General features: G+C 37.8%; 2 protein-coding genes across 16 annotated transcripts in view; one reads left to right on the top strand and one right to left on the bottom strand.

Annotated features, from left to right (window-relative positions):
* Nucleotides 1–15,944, top strand: part of RNF141 (ring finger protein 141) — a 41,932-nt gene extending 25,988 nt beyond the window's left edge. For 2 of the 3 annotated variants that reach the window (XM_025459478.3, XM_035704080.2), the window contains 2 exons: nucleotides 1,916–2,023; nucleotides 7,327–13,410. In XM_025459478.3, coding sequence (XP_025315263.1) covers nucleotides 1,916–2,023; nucleotides 7,327–7,477 — 259 coding nt within the window. In that variant the 3' untranslated portion in view covers nucleotides 7,478–13,410. Of the gene's footprint in view, nucleotides 1–1,915; nucleotides 2,024–7,326; nucleotides 13,411–15,537 lie in introns of those variants that run through there. The other variant, XM_025459479.3, reaches the window with a different exon arrangement.
* AMPD3 (adenosine monophosphate deaminase 3) overlaps nucleotides 12,211–18,879 on the bottom strand; it is a 149,500-nt gene continuing 142,831 nt past the window's right edge. For all 13 annotated transcript variants that reach the window (XM_049098692.1, XM_049098691.1, XM_035704078.2 and 10 more), the window contains 4 exons: nucleotides 18,115–18,235; nucleotides 16,788–16,961; nucleotides 15,226–15,336; nucleotides 12,211–14,134 (listed from right to left, as the gene is read on the bottom strand). In XM_049098692.1, the coding sequence (XP_048954649.1) occupies nucleotides 13,958–14,134; nucleotides 15,226–15,336; nucleotides 16,788–16,961; nucleotides 18,115–18,235 (583 nt within the window). In that variant the 3' untranslated portion in view covers nucleotides 12,211–13,957. The remainder of the gene's footprint in view (nucleotides 14,135–15,225; nucleotides 15,337–16,787; nucleotides 16,962–18,114; nucleotides 18,236–18,879) is intronic.

Genomic DNA, 18,879 nt, shown 5'->3' with positions numbered 1-18,879 from the left:
CTCCAGTTTATCTGGGTCTGGTACAGAATGTAGCACCTAAGAGATGCTTAAACATTGAACTGAGTATATCTAGAAAATGAGATGCAAAAAAAAAAAAAAAAAAGAAAATGAGATGCATGTATATCTAGGTTTTCTCAGTTTCCCCACTTTGATTCAGTGGCTATATTCTTTTGTCATCAGTTTAATCTCTTAAAACATCCTGATTTGTCTTTTGCAATGGCCCTTTACCAGGCCCTAATTTTCTCCCAGGTGAATTGCTGCTGAAGTAAGAATCTGATTGGTTTTCCTCCCTCTAGAATGTCCCTATCTGCACTCCCAATTAATCTTCCTGAAGTATTATTTCAGTGGGGGTTCACTTTTCTTTTGATCAACTCTGATTCTAGTTTGCCTATCAGAACAAGTTTAAACATATTATTTTGACATTCAAGGATCACTTCATCTCTCCTATATTTAAGCAACATTTGCTCTCAGTTTTCTCCCTGGAGCATCATGCCACGTCTTTGTTACACACATGCATCAGAGGTTTTGGGATTTTTTTTTTCCTACCTCCACAACTTTATTTATTCACCTAGAATGTCCTCTGGCTATCAAAGTTCTGTCACTTTTCAATCTCATCTTTCCAACAAATTTGAAATACTCATTTGTTCCTTCTTAGCACTTACTACTTGTATATTTGACATTTGCTTATATTCTTTTTGTTCAAATTGACAAATTTTAAAGTGGAATATCAATGTCTTGTATAAGCACAGCAGGGAATAAAAACATATTAGAGATACCTCCTTCCTTTAAGAAGTTTATAGTTAAGTGACTATACTTTTGAAATATTTAATTTTTTTAAGATTTTTATTTATTATTTATGAGAGAACAAGCAAGGGGAGCAGCAGAGGGCGAGAGGGAAGCAGACACCCTGATGAGCAGGGAGCTTGATGCAAGCAAGGCTGAATCCCAGGACCCTGGGATCATAACCTGAGCTGAAGGCAGACGCTTGACCGACTGAGCCACCTAGGCACACCAAAACATTTAAATCTTGCATAATTATGAAAGTAACACATGCTTGATGAAGAAAACCTGAAAATTGTAGAAGAGCATGAAGGATAAAAGCAAATTAACATCATTGTAAGAAACATTTACTGAGAACCTAAGACAAACTGCTTATATTCAAAGAACTTAGAGTTTGTAGATAGACCAACCAATTAACAGCCAATTAAAATTCAATATTTAAGTCCTTTAATTGAGGCAAATGTTGGTTTTTAGAGCACAGAGAAGATATTTTGAGCTGAGTTACTGAGGTTACAGTTTACCAAACTCACAAGGATATTCCAGGAAGGGAAACAAGGCACTCGACTCACTCAGGGGCACCCTACACTGGGGCTGAAGTAGAAGGCTCAACATCCTTTTCTTCCAAAAGGGTTCCTTAAGGACAGAGACTTCCTACCTTTTGTATTTACTGTAGCACCTGATTATTAAGACTAAGTTATTCTTTCATTTATATGCCCATTATCAGCATCAGCATGGTAAGATCCAAGGGCAAGGTCCATATTTTACAGAGCTTTGTATCCTGCATGACAAGTAAATCTATCAGTTGAATCTATTTATATAAATGTGATATGATTAAAATGGGCTGTTACTTTCAGAAAGAGAAAGTATTTCCAATTTTTGTTTATATATTCTTTTTAATCTTCACAGTATTATCCAGTTTTTCTTTATGAAATTTGTACCTCTTCATACTTCTTCCCTAAATATATGTGTTATCCCAAAAAATTGTTAATTTAGTCTGATTTTGCATGAGTCATGTTTTGCTTTATATTGAAGGTACATAGATGTTTGATAATGCTTTCTAAGGCAATGGAGACAAAGTTTAAAGCATGATAACAACAGAGAATATTATTGCTCCAGCTCAGTTTTCACATTGCAGGGTGAAGCAGCTGACTGATGAGGAGGAGTGTTGTATCTGTATGGATGGTCGAGCTGACCTCATCCTGCCTTGTGCTCACAGCTTTTGTCAGAAATGCATTGATAAATGGTAAGTTATCTGCTACCCTCATGGGATAGGCAAAGGTCAAATGGGAAAGTGTACATGAATAAACTTCAAAAAAGACAAAAATATTGTGGTTAAGTATAAGAGATTTTGTTCTTTAGTACTTTGAAATGTATGACATGCTTCCTCCTCCAGTTAAAAATATTTTTGTATTTAAAGTTTATAAAATGTGGCAATGTGTCTTAGTTTTTAACAGTTTACTTTTGATATAAGATTTGTGCGTGACTTGTCTAGAATCACAAACTTCCCTTTTTCTTCATTTTCCTCATTTCTATATTTTTTCCTCTGTATGTGATGAAAAGGAATAACATGAATCCTTGAATACTGATTACTGGACCTGGAGGGAACTTTAGAGATCAGCTAGTCAAGTTCATTATTTTACAAAATAAGAGTGAAGCCTTTAGGTGGCTTTATAATTGACATACAATAAACTACATATATTTAAAGTATAATTTGATATGATTTAACACATGTATACACCCATAAAAAAATCACAGTCCAGATAATGAACAAATTGATCACCCCAAAAGTTACTTTGTGCCCCACTGTAAAGTCTCCTTCCCAACCCTTCCTTCCAATCTCTAGACAACTAACCTGCTTTCGATCACTATAAAGTAATTTGGATTTTCTAGAATTTTTATAAATGAAATCATATAGCATGTGCTCTTTTTTCATTCAGCATAATTATTTTATCCATATTGTAGCATGTTATCAGTAATCCCTTTTTTAAAGATTTTATTTATTTATTTTTAGAGAGAATGAGCTTGAGCAGGGGGTAGGGGCAGAGGGAGGAGTAGAGAGAGAATCCCGATCCCACGAACCTGAGATCACGACCCCAGCCAAAATCAAAAGTTGGATGTTCGACCAACTAAGCCATGCAGGCACCCCACAGTAGTTCCAGGTTTTTAGTTGCTGAGTAGCATTCATTGTATATCATAGTTTATCTATTCACCTGTAATGGATATTGTGTTGTTTCCAATTTTGGCCATTATAAATGAAGCTACCATATACTTTTGTGGACAGGTCTTTCTATGAACATATATTTTGGTTTTTTCTTGGTTAAATACCTAGAAGAAGAATGTCTAGATCATATGGTGGATGTTTAACTTTTTAAGAAACTGCCAGCTGTTTTCCAAAGTGCTTGTGCCATTTTGCACTCCCATCAGCAACGTATGAGAGTTCTAGTTGTTCTACAACTTTGCCAATACTTAGTAGGGTCAGGCTCTTTTTTTTTTTTTTTTTTTTTTTTTTTTTTTTAATTTTAATTCCAGTGTAGTTAATATCAGTGTTAGCTTTGGATGTGCAATATATAGATTTAATAGTTTCACATACTACTCAGTGTTCATCGAGATAAGTGTACTCCTAGTCCCCTTCACCTCTTTCACCCATCACCCTACCCACCTCTTCTCTGGTAAGTATGGTCAGTCCTTTTAATATTAGCCATTCTAATAGATGTGTAGTAGTATTCATTCTTATTGTAGTTTTAGTTTGTATTTCCCTACTGACTGATGATGATGAGCATCTTTTCATATGCCAAATCTGTATGTCTTCTTTGGTGAAGTGGCCATTCACATCTTATTTCCTTATTGAGTTGTTTTCATATTAAGTTTTAGAATTCTTTCTATCGCTTCTTGGCCTTTTGGCTAAGATCAGGTGAAGTTTTAGAATTCTTTCTATATTATGAATACATGTCCTTTATCAGATATATGACTGACAAATATGTTTTCTCACTTTGTGATTTGTCTTTTCGTTCTCTTAGGAATCTCTTTGAAAGAGTAGGAGTTTTTAATTTTGATGAGGTCCAATTTATCAGTCTGATTTATGATTTATGCATAGTGATTTTAGTGTCATATCTAAGAAATCTGTCTAACCCAGCGTCACAAGGATTTTCTTCTATTCTTTGGGAAGTTTTATAGTTTTAGGTTTTACATTTAGGTCTGTGATCCATTTTGAGTTAATTTTTTATAGATGGTGTGAGGTATTAATCAAAATTCTTTTTTTGCCAATGGCTATCCAGTTGCTCCAGCACGTTTTGTTGAAAAGACCATCTTTTCTTCACTAAATTGCCCCTTAACCTTTACTGGAAATCAGTTGCTGAAATATATGTGGGTCTGTTTCTGGACTCTTATTTTGTTCCATTGATCTATTTATGTCATACCAATACCATGCTACCTTGCCTAATGTAGCTTTCTGAATCTGAATCTTAAAATTAGGAAGTGTAGGCTCTCCAACTTTGTTCTTTATCAAAGTTGTTTTGGTTATTCTAATTCTTTGCATTTCAAAATGAGTTTTAGAGTCAGTCTGTCAGTTTCTACCAAAAAAAGCTGTAAGGAATTTGGTTGGAATTGCATTAAATAAATAGATTGATTTGAAGAGAGTTTTCTTAAGAATATTCGGTTTTCCAGTCTATAAACACAGAATATTTCTTCATTTATTTAGGTTTTCTCGCATTTCTCTCATCAATTTTTGTAGTTTTCAGTATGGCATATCTTTGACAGATTTATCCCTAATTATTTTGAATTTTATACAATTTAAATAGTATATTTCAATTTCTGATCAGTGGTTGCTAGTATCTAGAAATACAATAGATTTTTATGTATCAATCTTACATTCTGCAAACTTATTAAACCCATTTACTAGATCTGATAGCTTTTTTGTAGATTCCATAGGACTTTCTTGAATATCTGAACATCCTTTTTTGAAAATATTTTTTCTGGATATAGAATTCTAGATTGATACTATTTTTTCTCTCAGTACTTTAATGATGTTGCTCCACCCTCATTTTTCTTACCTTATTTCCCATGAGAAATATGCTATCAACACTTATCTTTTTGGCCCTGTAGGTAATGTGTTGTTGTTTTTTTTTTAATTTAAGATTTATTTGTTTGAGAGAAAAATCATGGGGCAGATGGAGAGGGAGAGAAACAAGCAGACTCCCCACTGAGTGCAGAGCCCATGTAGGACTCAATCCCAGGACCCCAAGATCGTGACCTGAGCTGAAACCAAGAGTCAGAGGCTTAACGAACTGAGCCACCAGGGAATCCCTGGTAGTGTTACCATTTTTCTTTCTGGCTGCTTTTAAGGATTTTTTCTTTATCATTAATTTTGAGCAGTTTGATTATGATATGCCTTCCAATAATCTTCATGTTCCTTATGCATAGGGTTCATTGAGCTTCTTGGATTTGTAGGTTTATTGTATCATCAATTTTGAAAATTTTTCAGCCATTATTTTCTTAAGTATTTTTTTCTGTACTCTCCCTTCTTCTGGGACTCAAATTACACATATATTAGATCACTTCAAGCTGTCCCATGGTTCATTGCTGTTATTTTCCTTTTTGAAATAATTTCCTCTGTGTTTCATTTTGGATAGTTAAAATTACACTCTTTTCAAATTCACCAGTCTTTCTTTCTGCAGTGTCTAACTTATCATTAGTCCAATCCAGTGTATTTTTTGCTTCAGATATTACAGTTTTCACATCAAGAAGTTCGAGTTTTTAAAATGTCTTCCATGCCTCTATTTCATGTTTGTTCTGTCTTCTAGTGTTTTTAGCACATAGACTACAGATATGATAACTGTTAATCTTCTTGCCTGCTAGTTCTAACATCTGTGTTCACTTGGTTTTGATTGGTTTTGATTTTTTTCCTCTTCATTTGGGGTTGTATTTTTGTGTTTCTTTTTATGCCTGGTAGTTCTTGACTGAGTGCCAGACATTGTGATTTTTACCTTTTTGGGTACTGGATATTTTTGTATTGCTATAAATATCTGTGAGCTTTGTTCTGGAATATAGTTACTTGGAAACAGTTTGATCCTTTTGGGTCTTGCTTTTATGATTTGTTAGGCAGGACCAGAGCAGTGTTTAGTTGAGAGCTAATTATGCCCCCCTAATGAGGCAGGACCCTTCAGAGTACTCTGCTCAGTGCGGGAGTTAGGAAGCTTTCCAGTCTGTCTGGTGAGCAGGCAATACTCCAAGCCCTGTATGAGTTTTGGGTACTGTTCCTTCAAATCCTTTTGGGTGATTCCTGAGCCTCAGGTAGCTTCCTCACATGCACATATTGATCATGACTGCCGAATATACTCTAGGGGGACCTTCAGTAGTTTCCAGAATTCTCCCTTTATGCAGCTTTTTGCACTTAAGTACTTCAGTACTCTGCCCTGTGAACTCTAGCTGCCTTGGCCTCCTGAGAGTCTCAGCTGTGTCTCTTCAACTCAGAGAGTTTGCCAGGCTCCATCTGGACTTCTGTTTACTCTGCAGCCTAAAAACTCTCAAGGCAATAAGCTGGCAGTTATAGGGCTCACCTTCTTTGCATCCCATCCTCAGGGATGATTGCCTTGTGTTGTCTGATGATGTGTTGAAAGCCTTGTTTCATGTATTTTTCCAGTGTTCTAATTAAGTCGGAAGATAAATCTGGTCTCTATTGGCCAGAAGCAGAAGTTGACTCTTAGAATCGTGACTTTTGTGCACAGAAGAGAACATGTAATTATCTTAATAAAATATCTCTGAGGAACCAGAAATGAATCTGAATAATATATGCCAGCTCTAGCTTTCACATTTAGTTTTTGGAACAGATTTCTAAATTTTTGTACAAAAGCCAAAGAACAATTGATATAATTTAATTACTTTGGTCTCACTTTTCACTGAGAAATGAAGAGAAAAACATTCTCCCTGCATCACATGTTTCTGGCTCAAATGTGGTATTTTTGAAATTTCCAAAATAATATTTGTCAAGACAAAAAAAAATCCCTTCGGAAAACATAATCTCATTCAAGTGTTCATATATAAGTTCTTTCTCTATCAGAAAAGTTATTCTGCATGTAAGGTTCATCTTCTGTTCTAAACCTTGAATGCTTCCATTCCCTTGTTTTTAGCTACAGAAGATAGGGAAAAACTCAAATGTCCTCTCCCGGAGACTAATTAAATGAATTCTGCCCTGTCCATACAGTGTTCTGTTTAAAAAGAACAGACAGCTCTAGCATGTACTGCTACATAAGGGCCTATAAGATATACTGACAAGTAAAAATAAATAAATAAAAACAGTAATGTATATATACACACAACCTTAATCATGCTTAGCCTATCTCTAGAAGAATATGTAAGAAACTAGTAAAAGTAGTTGCCCCTGGGGATAAGAATTAAAGATTAGGGTGGAAAGAGATTTATTTTTCACTGTATACTTTTATTGCTATTTACTTTTTTTAAAGCCATGTACATGTATTACTTTTCAAGCACACCTATTTTTTAAAAAGAAGAAAAAGAAAACAAACTGTTCTTTATTTGACTCTCTGATAGGAGTGATCGACACAGGAATTGCCCTATTTGTCGCCTACAGATGACTGGAGCAAATGAGTCTTGGGTGGTATCAGATGCACCCACCGAAGATGATATGGCTAACTATATTCTTAACATGGCCGATGAGGCAGGCCAGCCCCACAGGCCATGACCTTGGGGTGAAGGTCTTCTGTTGCTATTATGAGCTACAAACACTTTGGTCATGGGAGAAGAATGCAGGGATATTGTGGCACAGACACAGAGAAATCAATTTTCCCTACCCTCTTATTTTCGCTATTCTGACAATTTGTTCCATTTCTTTTGATAAACTTTCCATGTCTTCCATTTATAGTAAACTAAAATTTGCTACTGTTTTAGACCATATTTTTCTATTATTTATCTGTTCTAATATATATTAGAACTAATTGCTCTTGAATCCTTTGCTGAGGTAACAGCAACATTTCCAGAGGCTTCTGAAACACTATTTTTCAGGGCAGGAGTATTCTGGAATCTATTTAGTTAGGTTTAAAATAAACCTTGAATGTTAAAAAGTTGTAGCCATCTGAGAGAAAATTTGAAGTGACTGAAAATGTAGAATATATCAAAGTGCATGTTACTACTTAGTCTTTCTGCTGGAATCTAAGGAGTGTGTATGCCCCCTTGTGGTTAATTATTGCTCCTTTAATAATTTTTACTTGAAATGATCCACAATTATTTCATAACTTTAACAGTGTGTTTTGGAACTACATGTTTTTTACTTAAAAGCTTCCCCCCCCCATGCTAATTTGGGTGAGAACTATAAAGCTGGGTGTGACTTTGCCTTGTAAATGGATTTCTGCTGGGGAATCTTCTTGGCTGTTCGGGATATGGCTTTCCCACAGCTGGGAAAGTGTTCTAAATAGCTTTTGAAAAAAAAAAAAATAGCTTTTGATAATGCTCATGCATCTTGGAGTTTCAGAAGGAAATTTTTCTTCATCACAAATCCTGAATTTTGTATTTCCAAATTATGATAAATCATTCAGTATTGGTTCGTGGTGCTTTTATTTTCTTAACTTGAAGGCATCTTTCTGATGTTTCAAAGTCTTCAAATTTCTTACATTATTAAGAGAGAAGAAAATAAGGTATAGCCTTTTAAACACCTACAATAAACACCTCTGAAAATTAGGAGATAATTTGGCTTTCTACTATTTCACTGTATTTCCTTTGAAATACTCTGAGAAAGTGTAGTCATGATGGAATTATGATTTTCAGTGACACTTCATTTTTTTAAAATCTTGCTTATAAAGTAAAATTTTTGTTTTATGTTAAACATTAACATTTTAGCATATAATAAAACTAAAACCTGATGTCTCCTTTAAAAAGGTATGTTAACATTCCATGTAACTTTTCTGACTTATTAATGGTAAGTTGCAGATATTACTATTTTCCAAAATACCAAAGTACACCTTTAAGTTGCTGCTTATTGATGGAATTTTTGGATACTAGGATTTTAATAGGCATGCAAATTAAATAATTCATTTCTATAAAAAAATGTCTGACCAAAGGTAGCTTGATTTGACCCAAAAAATACTGATAATTAATAGGCTGACATTCATGATGGAGAGAGCTCAGTACCAAATAGCTAAACACTCACTATGGATGTTTATACAGGCAAGGTATCAGGGAATCTGTCGTATCAACCTGGCAATACATTTGATGGTTTGTGTGACCTTGAAAAAGTCCCTTCTGCTAGTTTGTTGGTTCCTTCTTTAGAAATTGAGATTTTTCTGTGGTTTTCATATTTTATTTCAGCAGTAGAACCTTTTTTTTTTTTTTTTTCAGGTAAAATCTTACTCAGAACCCCTACACATACATGCTACCTACCCTGTCCCACACACGCATACCATCCCTCTATATGAAAGTCATATTTTATTTTATTAATATAAATGTCCTTATGGAAACTTTATATGCCATAATATATTTTATAAAGTCAACCGAGAAAAACATGTATAATACATTGGTAATATCCAGGATATTTGGATTTGGTGAGTAATACAGCTACATGATGGCAGTTGTTTTTTAAGTTAATTTTTTTTCAAAAAACATTTTTTTAATTAAATTCAAGTCAGATTTGCAGAACCTTGAATCTCCTCCATCTGTCTTAGTATTCCATGAAACATATTTTGAAAACCTTGGGATAGATGATGTCAGACTTTTCCAGCTCTGAGATTCCAAACTGTCCTTTTGGATTAAGCTTGCTGAGTTTAACTCAGATTGCCTAATTGAAGACTGTTTCTGAAAATGAACAAAGTTGCCATACAGGGTTTTGGATCTTTCCAGGTATAGCCGATGATCTTATCCCTCAAAATCCTTCACCTTTCAAGGAATTATTTGACAGTAAACCCAGCGACTTGATGTTGCCCAAACCTTTTTACTTTCCAATATGAGCTCCAGGTCACTAACTGATCTACTGTGAAATAGAAAGTGTTTTTATTAGTCTTATTAAATAAATGAGCACAGTTTTTTTGCCCACTCCATTATACTGGGTGGTAATTCTTTAGATGTGAATGTTAGGTAGGTTCTACTATTATAACTAATCATAAAAGTTGTAAATTTGCTTAACGGATGAAATGTACACTTTTTGAATACTGTATAGCTTTGTCTTTTTCAAATATGAAGTACTTAAATGCACTAAGATAGGAAATATGATGTGTGCCTTGTAGGATCTGTGAAATGTTTTCATGAAGTCTAAGGAATTTGTTTTATAAGTTATAAAGTTAACTCTGTAACAAGAAGTTTACTCATATTGTAATGCTATAGAACTTTAATTTGAGAAAATGTACTTGACTAGGTACTGAATTTAGAAGTTGAGAATAATAGTATCTGCTTTATTCTTAGGGCAAACTGGTATATTGTGCAATAATCTTTAGCAAGTAAATTTTAGATTATTGAAGAGACTTTTTTCTTACCTAGTTTCACATTCTTATATACTAAATGTTTATATTCCTTAGAGGACTATTTTGTATTGTGCTCTGGGGAGTTGTGATGTTTGTGTGCTATGTTTTAAAGTTCATCTCAAATTGGATTCAATTTCCTTATACCTAATATATATCTGAGTTATAAGGCTGCTTGAAAATACCTTTTGGTTCTGTGATTTTTAACACTGGAAAGTTGGGATTCATTAAAAGGCAGTCTCCAGAATTTGTGTTTTTAACTGGTTTTTCTTTCTTTCTTCATTTTCTTCATTAAGTCAAACTTACTTTGTCTATCCAGGAATAAGAAAACTAGTTGGAGATTAGGGAAATCAGCTAATCACCCACATTATGATGGGCAACATAATGACAATATGATACAAATAGTAAATAGTTGACAACATACTTTAATTTGTTCTCATGTCTTTTTATCCTGTTGGACAGTAAAAAGTAATAGATAAAATACTCCACCCTATGGTAGTTTTGATGTTTACCTTGCAAAATCATTTCCAGAATTAAGGAATATAATTAGAGAAGCCAGTTAGAATCTTAGTGCTGGGAAGAGGAAAGCCATAAGAAAGAACAGTAGTTTATCATTTAATTTGCTGATGTACATCATCTGTAAGAAGTACACATTTTAGTATCAAGAGACATAAAAGCTTCCTCAGAGATATAGTTTGATAATCTTGCAGCTGTTTATAGCCTTACTCTCTGACATCCTTGATCTTTCTGATAAAATACTTAAAGGAAAGGTTGAAGATTTTTAAATTTCCAAGAAACTGTTTTTCTGATTAATGTTCCCTCATTGCGGTTAGTTATATTTGTTCTTTATAACAGTCATAGTTCTGGTATCGAGTACTTAGTTGTATTACCAACATATCCCCTTCAGTTCGGTCTACAAGCCCCAAAAGAGGTGAGTATTGTTTCACCAATGCAGCACTCAGAAACAAGCAAAGAGAAAGCCAGAGGGTTGTGCTTTCAACTCTGCTTTATTCCAAGATAAGAAGAAATAAAGGCCCAGAACAGGCCTTGGTACATACCCTCCCAGGGGCTGTGATTTGTTTTCATGTGGCAAAGAGCAATGTCGTTAATCATTTCAACAGCACAGTTTGAAGTAATATATACATGAACTTGAGCCTTTTAGAGTAAGGGATACATGCCTGAAAATGTGTTCTTTTAGAAACATGAGCTAGTGTACACTTGCCTTTGATTCCAACTGTGAACAAAAGAAAGTGGAGATTTATCACCACCACCCCCAAAAGCCAGTCAGGTACAAAGATGTGATTAAAGTGCAAAGCACTATTCAAAAAGGTGTCTGAAAAGATTGCAGGACACGTAAAATCAAACAAGTTTTGGCTAAATAGACTCAAGTAATATCCAGCTAAAAGGAACACGTGTGGCTTTGCTCAGGAACTGTAACAGGGCAGAAGTTAGAGGAAAAAGATAGCAAAGGTTTACCTTCTGGGTCTACTGAGCTTCAGTTTAAAAGTTTTGAGTATTTCTTTGAATGTCATCCATGTCTGAGTATTAGTAAAAGATAAATTAGTAGTTATTATTGATAGCTTTTCATGATGCCCGATCTTTTTTTAATGTTTTTATTTCAATATAGTTGACACACAATGTTACATTAGTTCAGGTGTACAACGTAGTGATTCAATTTCTCTATACATTATGCTCTGTCGCCACAAGTATGGCTAGCCACGCTGTCACCATATGACACTATTACAGTATCATTGACTCTTCCTTATGCCTTTTATTCCTGTGACTTATTCATTTCATAACTGGAAGCCTGTTATCTCCCCCTCCCCTTCCTATGTTATCCATCTGCCCATCCCTTTCCTCTGGCAACCAACAGTTTATTCTCTGTAGTCTGATTCTGCTTTCTGTTTGTTTATTCATTGGTTTTGTTTTGCTTTAAACAGTATTAACTTGAAATAATTTTAAATTATTGAGCCATAGTCCTAACAGACTTTATTTAATAATTAAAAATAAATACTTGGTACAGATAAAATGACAATGAAAAACTATAATAATTGCTATGTTAGGACAAATGTATACAAATGGGGGCTTTTCAAAAATAATGCCTAAGGTAAACACTGGGTTTTCAGTTAATTTCATCATTAGCTGGAAGAGCACACGTCTGCCTAATAAACAGACTACATTTACTGTCCTGTATGCTAAGTTAACCAGTGGAGGGGATAAGCATTATAAAGTCACAGGACAAGACCATCTAAATAAGCATTTTCACAAGCAAAAATAGAGTTCTTCTAAGTATATAATAATTCAGAAGAGCTTCTCATAATCTGCACTTGCCCACAGAGATAGAAAGGTCCTTGAGCGGCTTGTTGAATACTTGGAGCACATCTCCTTAAAAAGTTGCCAAAAGAGAAATTCATTCAGTTATTCAATGTACATTTATTGAGCACCTACTATGTACCAGGCACTAGTAACACAGATGAAGAGTACATTGGTAAAGCTTAAATTCAGATTGGTCTTCAAAAATGCTTTCTGATGAATCACTAAATTCTACCTCTGAAACTAATAATACACTATATGTTAATTAACTGATTTTAAATTTTTAAAAAATGCTTTCTACCTGGCCCCCTGGGACCACTTGTATCTTCTGAAGAAGTCTACATGTTAGGTAAGGGAGAAATTCCTTAAAGGTGGAATTTACCTTTAAAAAAAAAATGCGGAGGTTATAGTGATTAAAAAAAAATCTAACATCTGTGAGGCCTAATGGAATAGTGGGGGAAAGGACTGGATTAGGAGTGGGGAAACTAGTTCTGCTTCTATTATTATCTTTGTGACCTCAAGCAAATTTCACCTCTCTGGCCCTAACTCTTCATAATAAAATGGTAAGTGGGCTACAATCAGAATATTAGAACTAAAAGGAACAGAGATTATCTAATCCTATGTTTTCCAAGTTCAAGTGAAAATATGTAGAAGGCCCAGTGTAAAAGTGATGAAAGCAGAGTTGCTTGGAAGAAGGCAGCACCCAGAATCTCCCCAACCCTGGAGGAGGATTCACAGAACAACATTTGAAAACCACTCATCTAGTCCAAACTCTTTTCAGGTGAGATAACCAAGACACAGAATAGGAGCAATTGGTTCAGTGTGCACATTTGTTTTCCTAAATAGAAAGGAGGGCAGTGGGCTAAATAAAACTGTAAGAAATTCATAAAAAATGCAAATTGTCAATAAGGATGTTTTCTATTTTAATTCTCTCAAAGTAGTTCCTTTATGAAAGGGAGCTTTGAAATTGGTTTTGTTTAAGGCAGCCAGCCAGCCAGAGGCTGAAATGAACAACTACCAACTAGCCTGCAGGGTCGATAGCGGATTTTGGCAGAAAACCACACAGACCTCGTGTCAGTAGGCACTGGACCTCGTAAGATCCTGGCCCCAACAATGCAAGCACTAGCAGTTTCAAGGGAAATATTTGGAAAATTTGGAAGGAGTACAGACAAGTGTCCAGCTCCCAGATCCCCAAGGAGGAGTCACCATCTATTACTCAGAAATACTAAACAGAAGTGGGCATGTTAGATCTTAAAGTGAACAGTGCAACCAAAATCACTAGTTTGAAAGTTCTTTAGAGGCATCCTCTCCTTGGAGGACAGTCCTAGTTTGGTATCTTGATCACTGTTAGTCACAGCTGACTTGAAATTAAATCAGAAAGTTGAAATGCACGTCCACTGCTGGACCTATTTGGTCAGAGCTGTGATTTCTTCTGATTTCATGGCATCAGACAGGAAGCTGAGCTCATTGCATAAGGTCTCATATCGGAACGCCATCCGGATCTGAGCAACATTTGTCTTTCGAATATCATTTCCTTCAGGTCCTTCTTTATAATAATTTTGTCCCAGAAACTTTTGCTTCTCCTGTGGAACCAGAGAAGTACAAATGAAACCATATACCTTAGGTTCATTTTCTGTATCCACATGGCGGCTTTGACATTAGCCACCAAATCAGACCAGTCCCCCTGAAGTTGATCCTCCACCAGGACATCATTCCCCACAGAGTTCTTAAAAATTCCTCCTGGCCTCTGTCCTCAAGGATGTCACCCTGACACCCACATTCATTCCCTTCATTTCTGACTATGCTTTCCTTGCTCAGAAGGGAAAAATAAGACCTCCAAGAGCTGCTGGCAATGAAGAAGGCAAGATTGAAGGCGTGAAGACTCTTAACTCCCACCTGAGAGTTGACACAGGTGTTTCTGGGGAGGCCCAGTCTTAGGAAGCAGGTCTACATAATTGAATCTTGAGCCTTTAACTCTTCTCTGCATCGGCATCCAATAAGAACAGCACTAATGCAGCCTCTTCCTGTACCAGTGACATCACCCAGGGGAGGTACCCAGGAGAGCCTAAGACCCTGTGTAGAGCCATGGTTCTCAAACCTGGCTCCACATCAGATCACCTAGGAAGCTGTTAAAAAAAAAAAAAAAAAAAAATGCCTGATGTCTAAGTCCCTTCCCTACAATTTTTTTATTCAATCTAGGTATTCTTCACTATCCGAGAAATACTGAGTGCCTTCTCTGTGCCAGGGACTATTCTAGGCCCAAAGAACAACAGTCTAATGGAGCTACTGTAATGGAACTCACATTCTAGAAGGAAAGACAGGAAAACACATAACCACATATTATAATATCGATAGTAATAAACGCTATGAAGGAAAACAGATTAAAGGGACAGAGACTGATGGCAAGTATGTGGCTACTGTAGAATGGTGATCAGGGAGGGCTTCTCAGAGGAGGTCATATTTGAGGGGAGGTCTCAGAGGGTATGAGAGCAGCCTTGAAAATTCAGGGGTCTCCCCAGGTTTCTCTAGGACATGAGTTTCAGTGGAAAGATACCCTGCTTGTCTTCACTGATCTCGGCACCTGGAAAGTGCCTGGCATGCAGCAGGCGCCCACTATACATGTGTTGCAGGGACAGGAGGGACAGAGGGCAGCCAGCACCATCACACCCCATACCTGATGCGAGAGGCCGCTCTGCAGCACACTGTTCCTGGCGATTTCACACAGGTCACACGTGCTCAGCTTCCACACTTGAGCTGCAATTGCATATTCTTCCATAAGTGCTTCCTAGATCCCCCCCAAGAGCAAATGTATTAGATAGTAGGATATCCCTTTCAATCCTTCACATATTTCTAAAGCTAGAAACATCAGACAGACATTGCAGATTTAATCTTTCTTTAATGTCTGGCACCTGGATAACCGGACAACATTCCCACTGCCTCCCTCTTAAATGACGAACTCGTAAGAGCATTTCTGGCAAATTCTCAGGTTTCTGAAGAGAGATATATCAAAGAACACCTACACATGGACTTGCTGAACAGCACATGTCTGAAGCCCTGTGTCAGTCATACGGATGCCAGCCTCTGCTCTACTGCGACAGTCACCCTGGTCACGTACACGTTAAGTACGTGCTCTATAGCTTTACTCTTTATTTAACACCACTTTCTTAAGATTGTCCAAAAATAAAAATTAATCTGAAAGTATAAAGAGCAGGGATGGAACATAAAATAAGAATGAGAAATGATCAAGTAGTGAGACAGTAATCCCAAAAGGACTTAGGTTTGGATTGTGCTTTCGCATTATCTCCTAGGATGTGAAATGTCTGCCGTTGATCACAAGCTCTTCCACTACCTGTTCTTGGACATGCAACTGCCTCTGTAACCTAGAGCAGCAGTTCTCAAAATAATGAACCAGGGTCCCCAAGGCCTTTTAAAAGGTCATCCCTCTCCCAACTATGTATCTTTGTGAGACAAGATTTTCTTCATACACTTTGATAAAAACAAGGCATCACAACAGATTGAAGGCAGATGCAGATTTGAGAGTCCTACTGTCTTCTATTAAACCAGACATTAAGGAGATTTGTAGAAATGTAAAACAATGCCATTCTCAATGCCATTTTTCTGTTTGGGGAAAATACGACTATTAAATGAGTTAATATTTTTCAATTTTGCATGAGTTAAACATCACTAGATATGTAATCAACAGCTTTCTGAGACCAAAGCTTAGAGAGCCTGTCCTAGAAGACTCAGGCACTTCTGTTTTTACTAACCAATGGCTAGTCCCCAGGCATGACTTTACCTCTCCCTTCCCCTTCCCCTGCTCCACAGATCCAGAGTATAATAATAATAATAATAATAATAATAATAATAACAGTATTAAAATGTTAGCTAACATTTTGAGTACATGCTATATTCAGACACTCTATTAGACTCTGGTTCATTTTCTTAATGAATCCTCAACAATAAAGTAGAGGTAGACATAGAGACAATTTCATCCCTATTCTACGGATGAAGAAGAAGAAGATACAGAGATCAAGTAACTTAACCAACATGACAGAGATAGTAAATGCCAGAGAAAGGGGAAATAGAGAAGGCAAAAAATTAAACTGTGTCTTTAAGGGCTCAAGAACTCCAAAGACAGGACTCCTGGAAGGAACACCTTTCACTAACCAGGAACTTACCCGTTGCCTTCAGTGGGCACCAACCCCCGCCCCAAAGGCAAACTGAGCGTGTGCTCACCTTTGTGTAGTGGAATTGCATGGGGTCATCGGTGGAGAGAGAAACATGCAGTCCCTTGTGCAGGAATTCCCTCAGAGGGTTTTTGGAATATTCAAGGAACAGACTGTTGTTGCTAAGAGGAGACATGGCAATGGGGATCTGAGCCAGGTAGTAGAGATACTGCAACACCGGACTCTGTAAAAGAACCACCAAGCTCAGGTGATGGGTGCCAGAAAGAGGAGGGAGGAAGGGAGGGCAGGAACATTCATCAGTGGAAACCGGGGGTCTGGATAGTGTCTGTGCAATTCCCTAACCAAGTGTGAGTACCCCAAAGCCAGGGCACCCAGACCTCACCTCCCCTTCCCCACCTCTACATTCACCTCATATATCACATGCCCATCTCTTCCTGGGCTGCCCTCCACCCCATCTTGGCTCCAGACAAGACCCAGCTCAGGGCAGAAAGGCAGCTGCAAGGCCCCAGGCTACCCCTAGCCTACATAATTTGCTCCCTCCTTCAGGCATGCCCCCACTGGGTCAGCCCAGGAGATCCCCATTTTTGTTGTTGTGTTGCTTTGACCACAAACATTCAGGTTGAGTCTGTAAACATTCTGGCTCCTCAGAGATCGGAAGGGGCAGACCTGACTGGGCTAGAGTGGTGTTCTGATGTAACACTCACCCCCACAGGATTGTGACACACCATTAGACCTTCCCAGGATCAGGGCAGAAGAGGAGTTTGAGCAAACATCCTTTATGGAAGTGATCCAAAATATGGAGAAGACAAATGGACAGAGTTTATGGTTGCATTATTTACACAAGCAAAAAGTTGGATGGACTCTGTCCAACAATTGGAGACGAGTTGAATCAATTATAGACCATCCAAGTGATGGGCCATCCTCCCAACAGCCTTTAGAATGAGGAGCATAGCAGATACTATGTTGCAGCACAGAAAAATGCTTATTCAGAGGTAGGAAACAGAAACAAAAACATCTGTGCTCATAATAATAAGCACATTAGAAATATGCTCTGGTAAAAAAGATGAGCATTATAAATACCAAAAAGCTAATAATGGCTATTTCTTTTAAAGTAATAGCAATAAGGGGCTTTTTTTCCCACCTCTCCATCTTTGGGAAAATCCAAATTGCAATGTGTTTGAATATATTCCTTTCATAATTAAGTACAAAACCAAGATAACTACAGACAGCCCAACCCAGAAAAAGGCCCCAGCCTTTTAATGTCACTGGCCAGAGCTTCTCGAGGGCAGAAAGGAGTCCAGGTGATCCACTCCCCCCTAGGGAGCCCAGAGTAGGACCATCCTTGCAGGGTCAGCTTCCTTGAGTGGCCTGGTTACCTTCTTGAGGAGCAGCCCGTGGGAAATGTTGTCAGCAGTAAGGAAAGCAGACACCAGGTGGGTGATGGAGCCGGCCTCCCCGCAGTGAGGCCGGAAGAGGAAAGTGCTCAGGCCTCGTTCCCTGCAGAAGTAAGGCTCTTGGTCAGCAAGGACCCCTAGTTCAACCTACTTCGGCCCCACAGGCCTAGGGCCCACACCCCCAGCTCAGGACATACTCGAGGGGAGACGGTTGCCCATGGCAGAATGAACACAACTGACGTGGGGGGCACGCTGGAAACTATTCCTCCCAAAATACAGAGAGCCAGGTCCAGAGATCTTCAGAACCAAGAGATATCATCCCCAAGGAAGAGAAGGGGGGGACCTAGTGGTAGAAAGAGACTCTCCTCTGTCCCCATTCACTCCTCACCTACCCCTTGGAGACCAGGTGCACAGACCTTCAGTGCAGCAAAAGCCATGAGAAACCATCAAGTCCAACTACTTGGTCATAAAAATGAACAAACCCAGAGAGTAGAGTCAGGCATTGCAAACCCCTGGGCAGGTCAGCAGCAGAGCTAGAACCCAAGCCCCTACCTCCAGAAGCTCGGCCCAGACTGCCCCTCCCCAACACCAAGCCATCCCTTTTTAATCATGGTCCATCCAAAACCTTCCTACTCACAGACTACACTGGCTTAGGCTGAGCTAGCAAGGCCCCATGGCCCAGCGGGGGCAGGAGGGAGGCAGACTTGCAAGGGGAGAATGAACAGTCGAGTGCTGGCTGCCCCGGGC

The sequence above is a fragment of the Canis lupus genome, chromosome 21, assembly GCF_003254725.2.
Source record: "Canis lupus dingo isolate Sandy chromosome 21, ASM325472v2, whole genome shotgun sequence".
NCBI lineage: Eukaryota > Metazoa > Chordata > Mammalia > Carnivora > Canidae > Canis > Canis lupus.
This window is presented reverse-complemented; position numbering and strand designations above follow the sequence as displayed.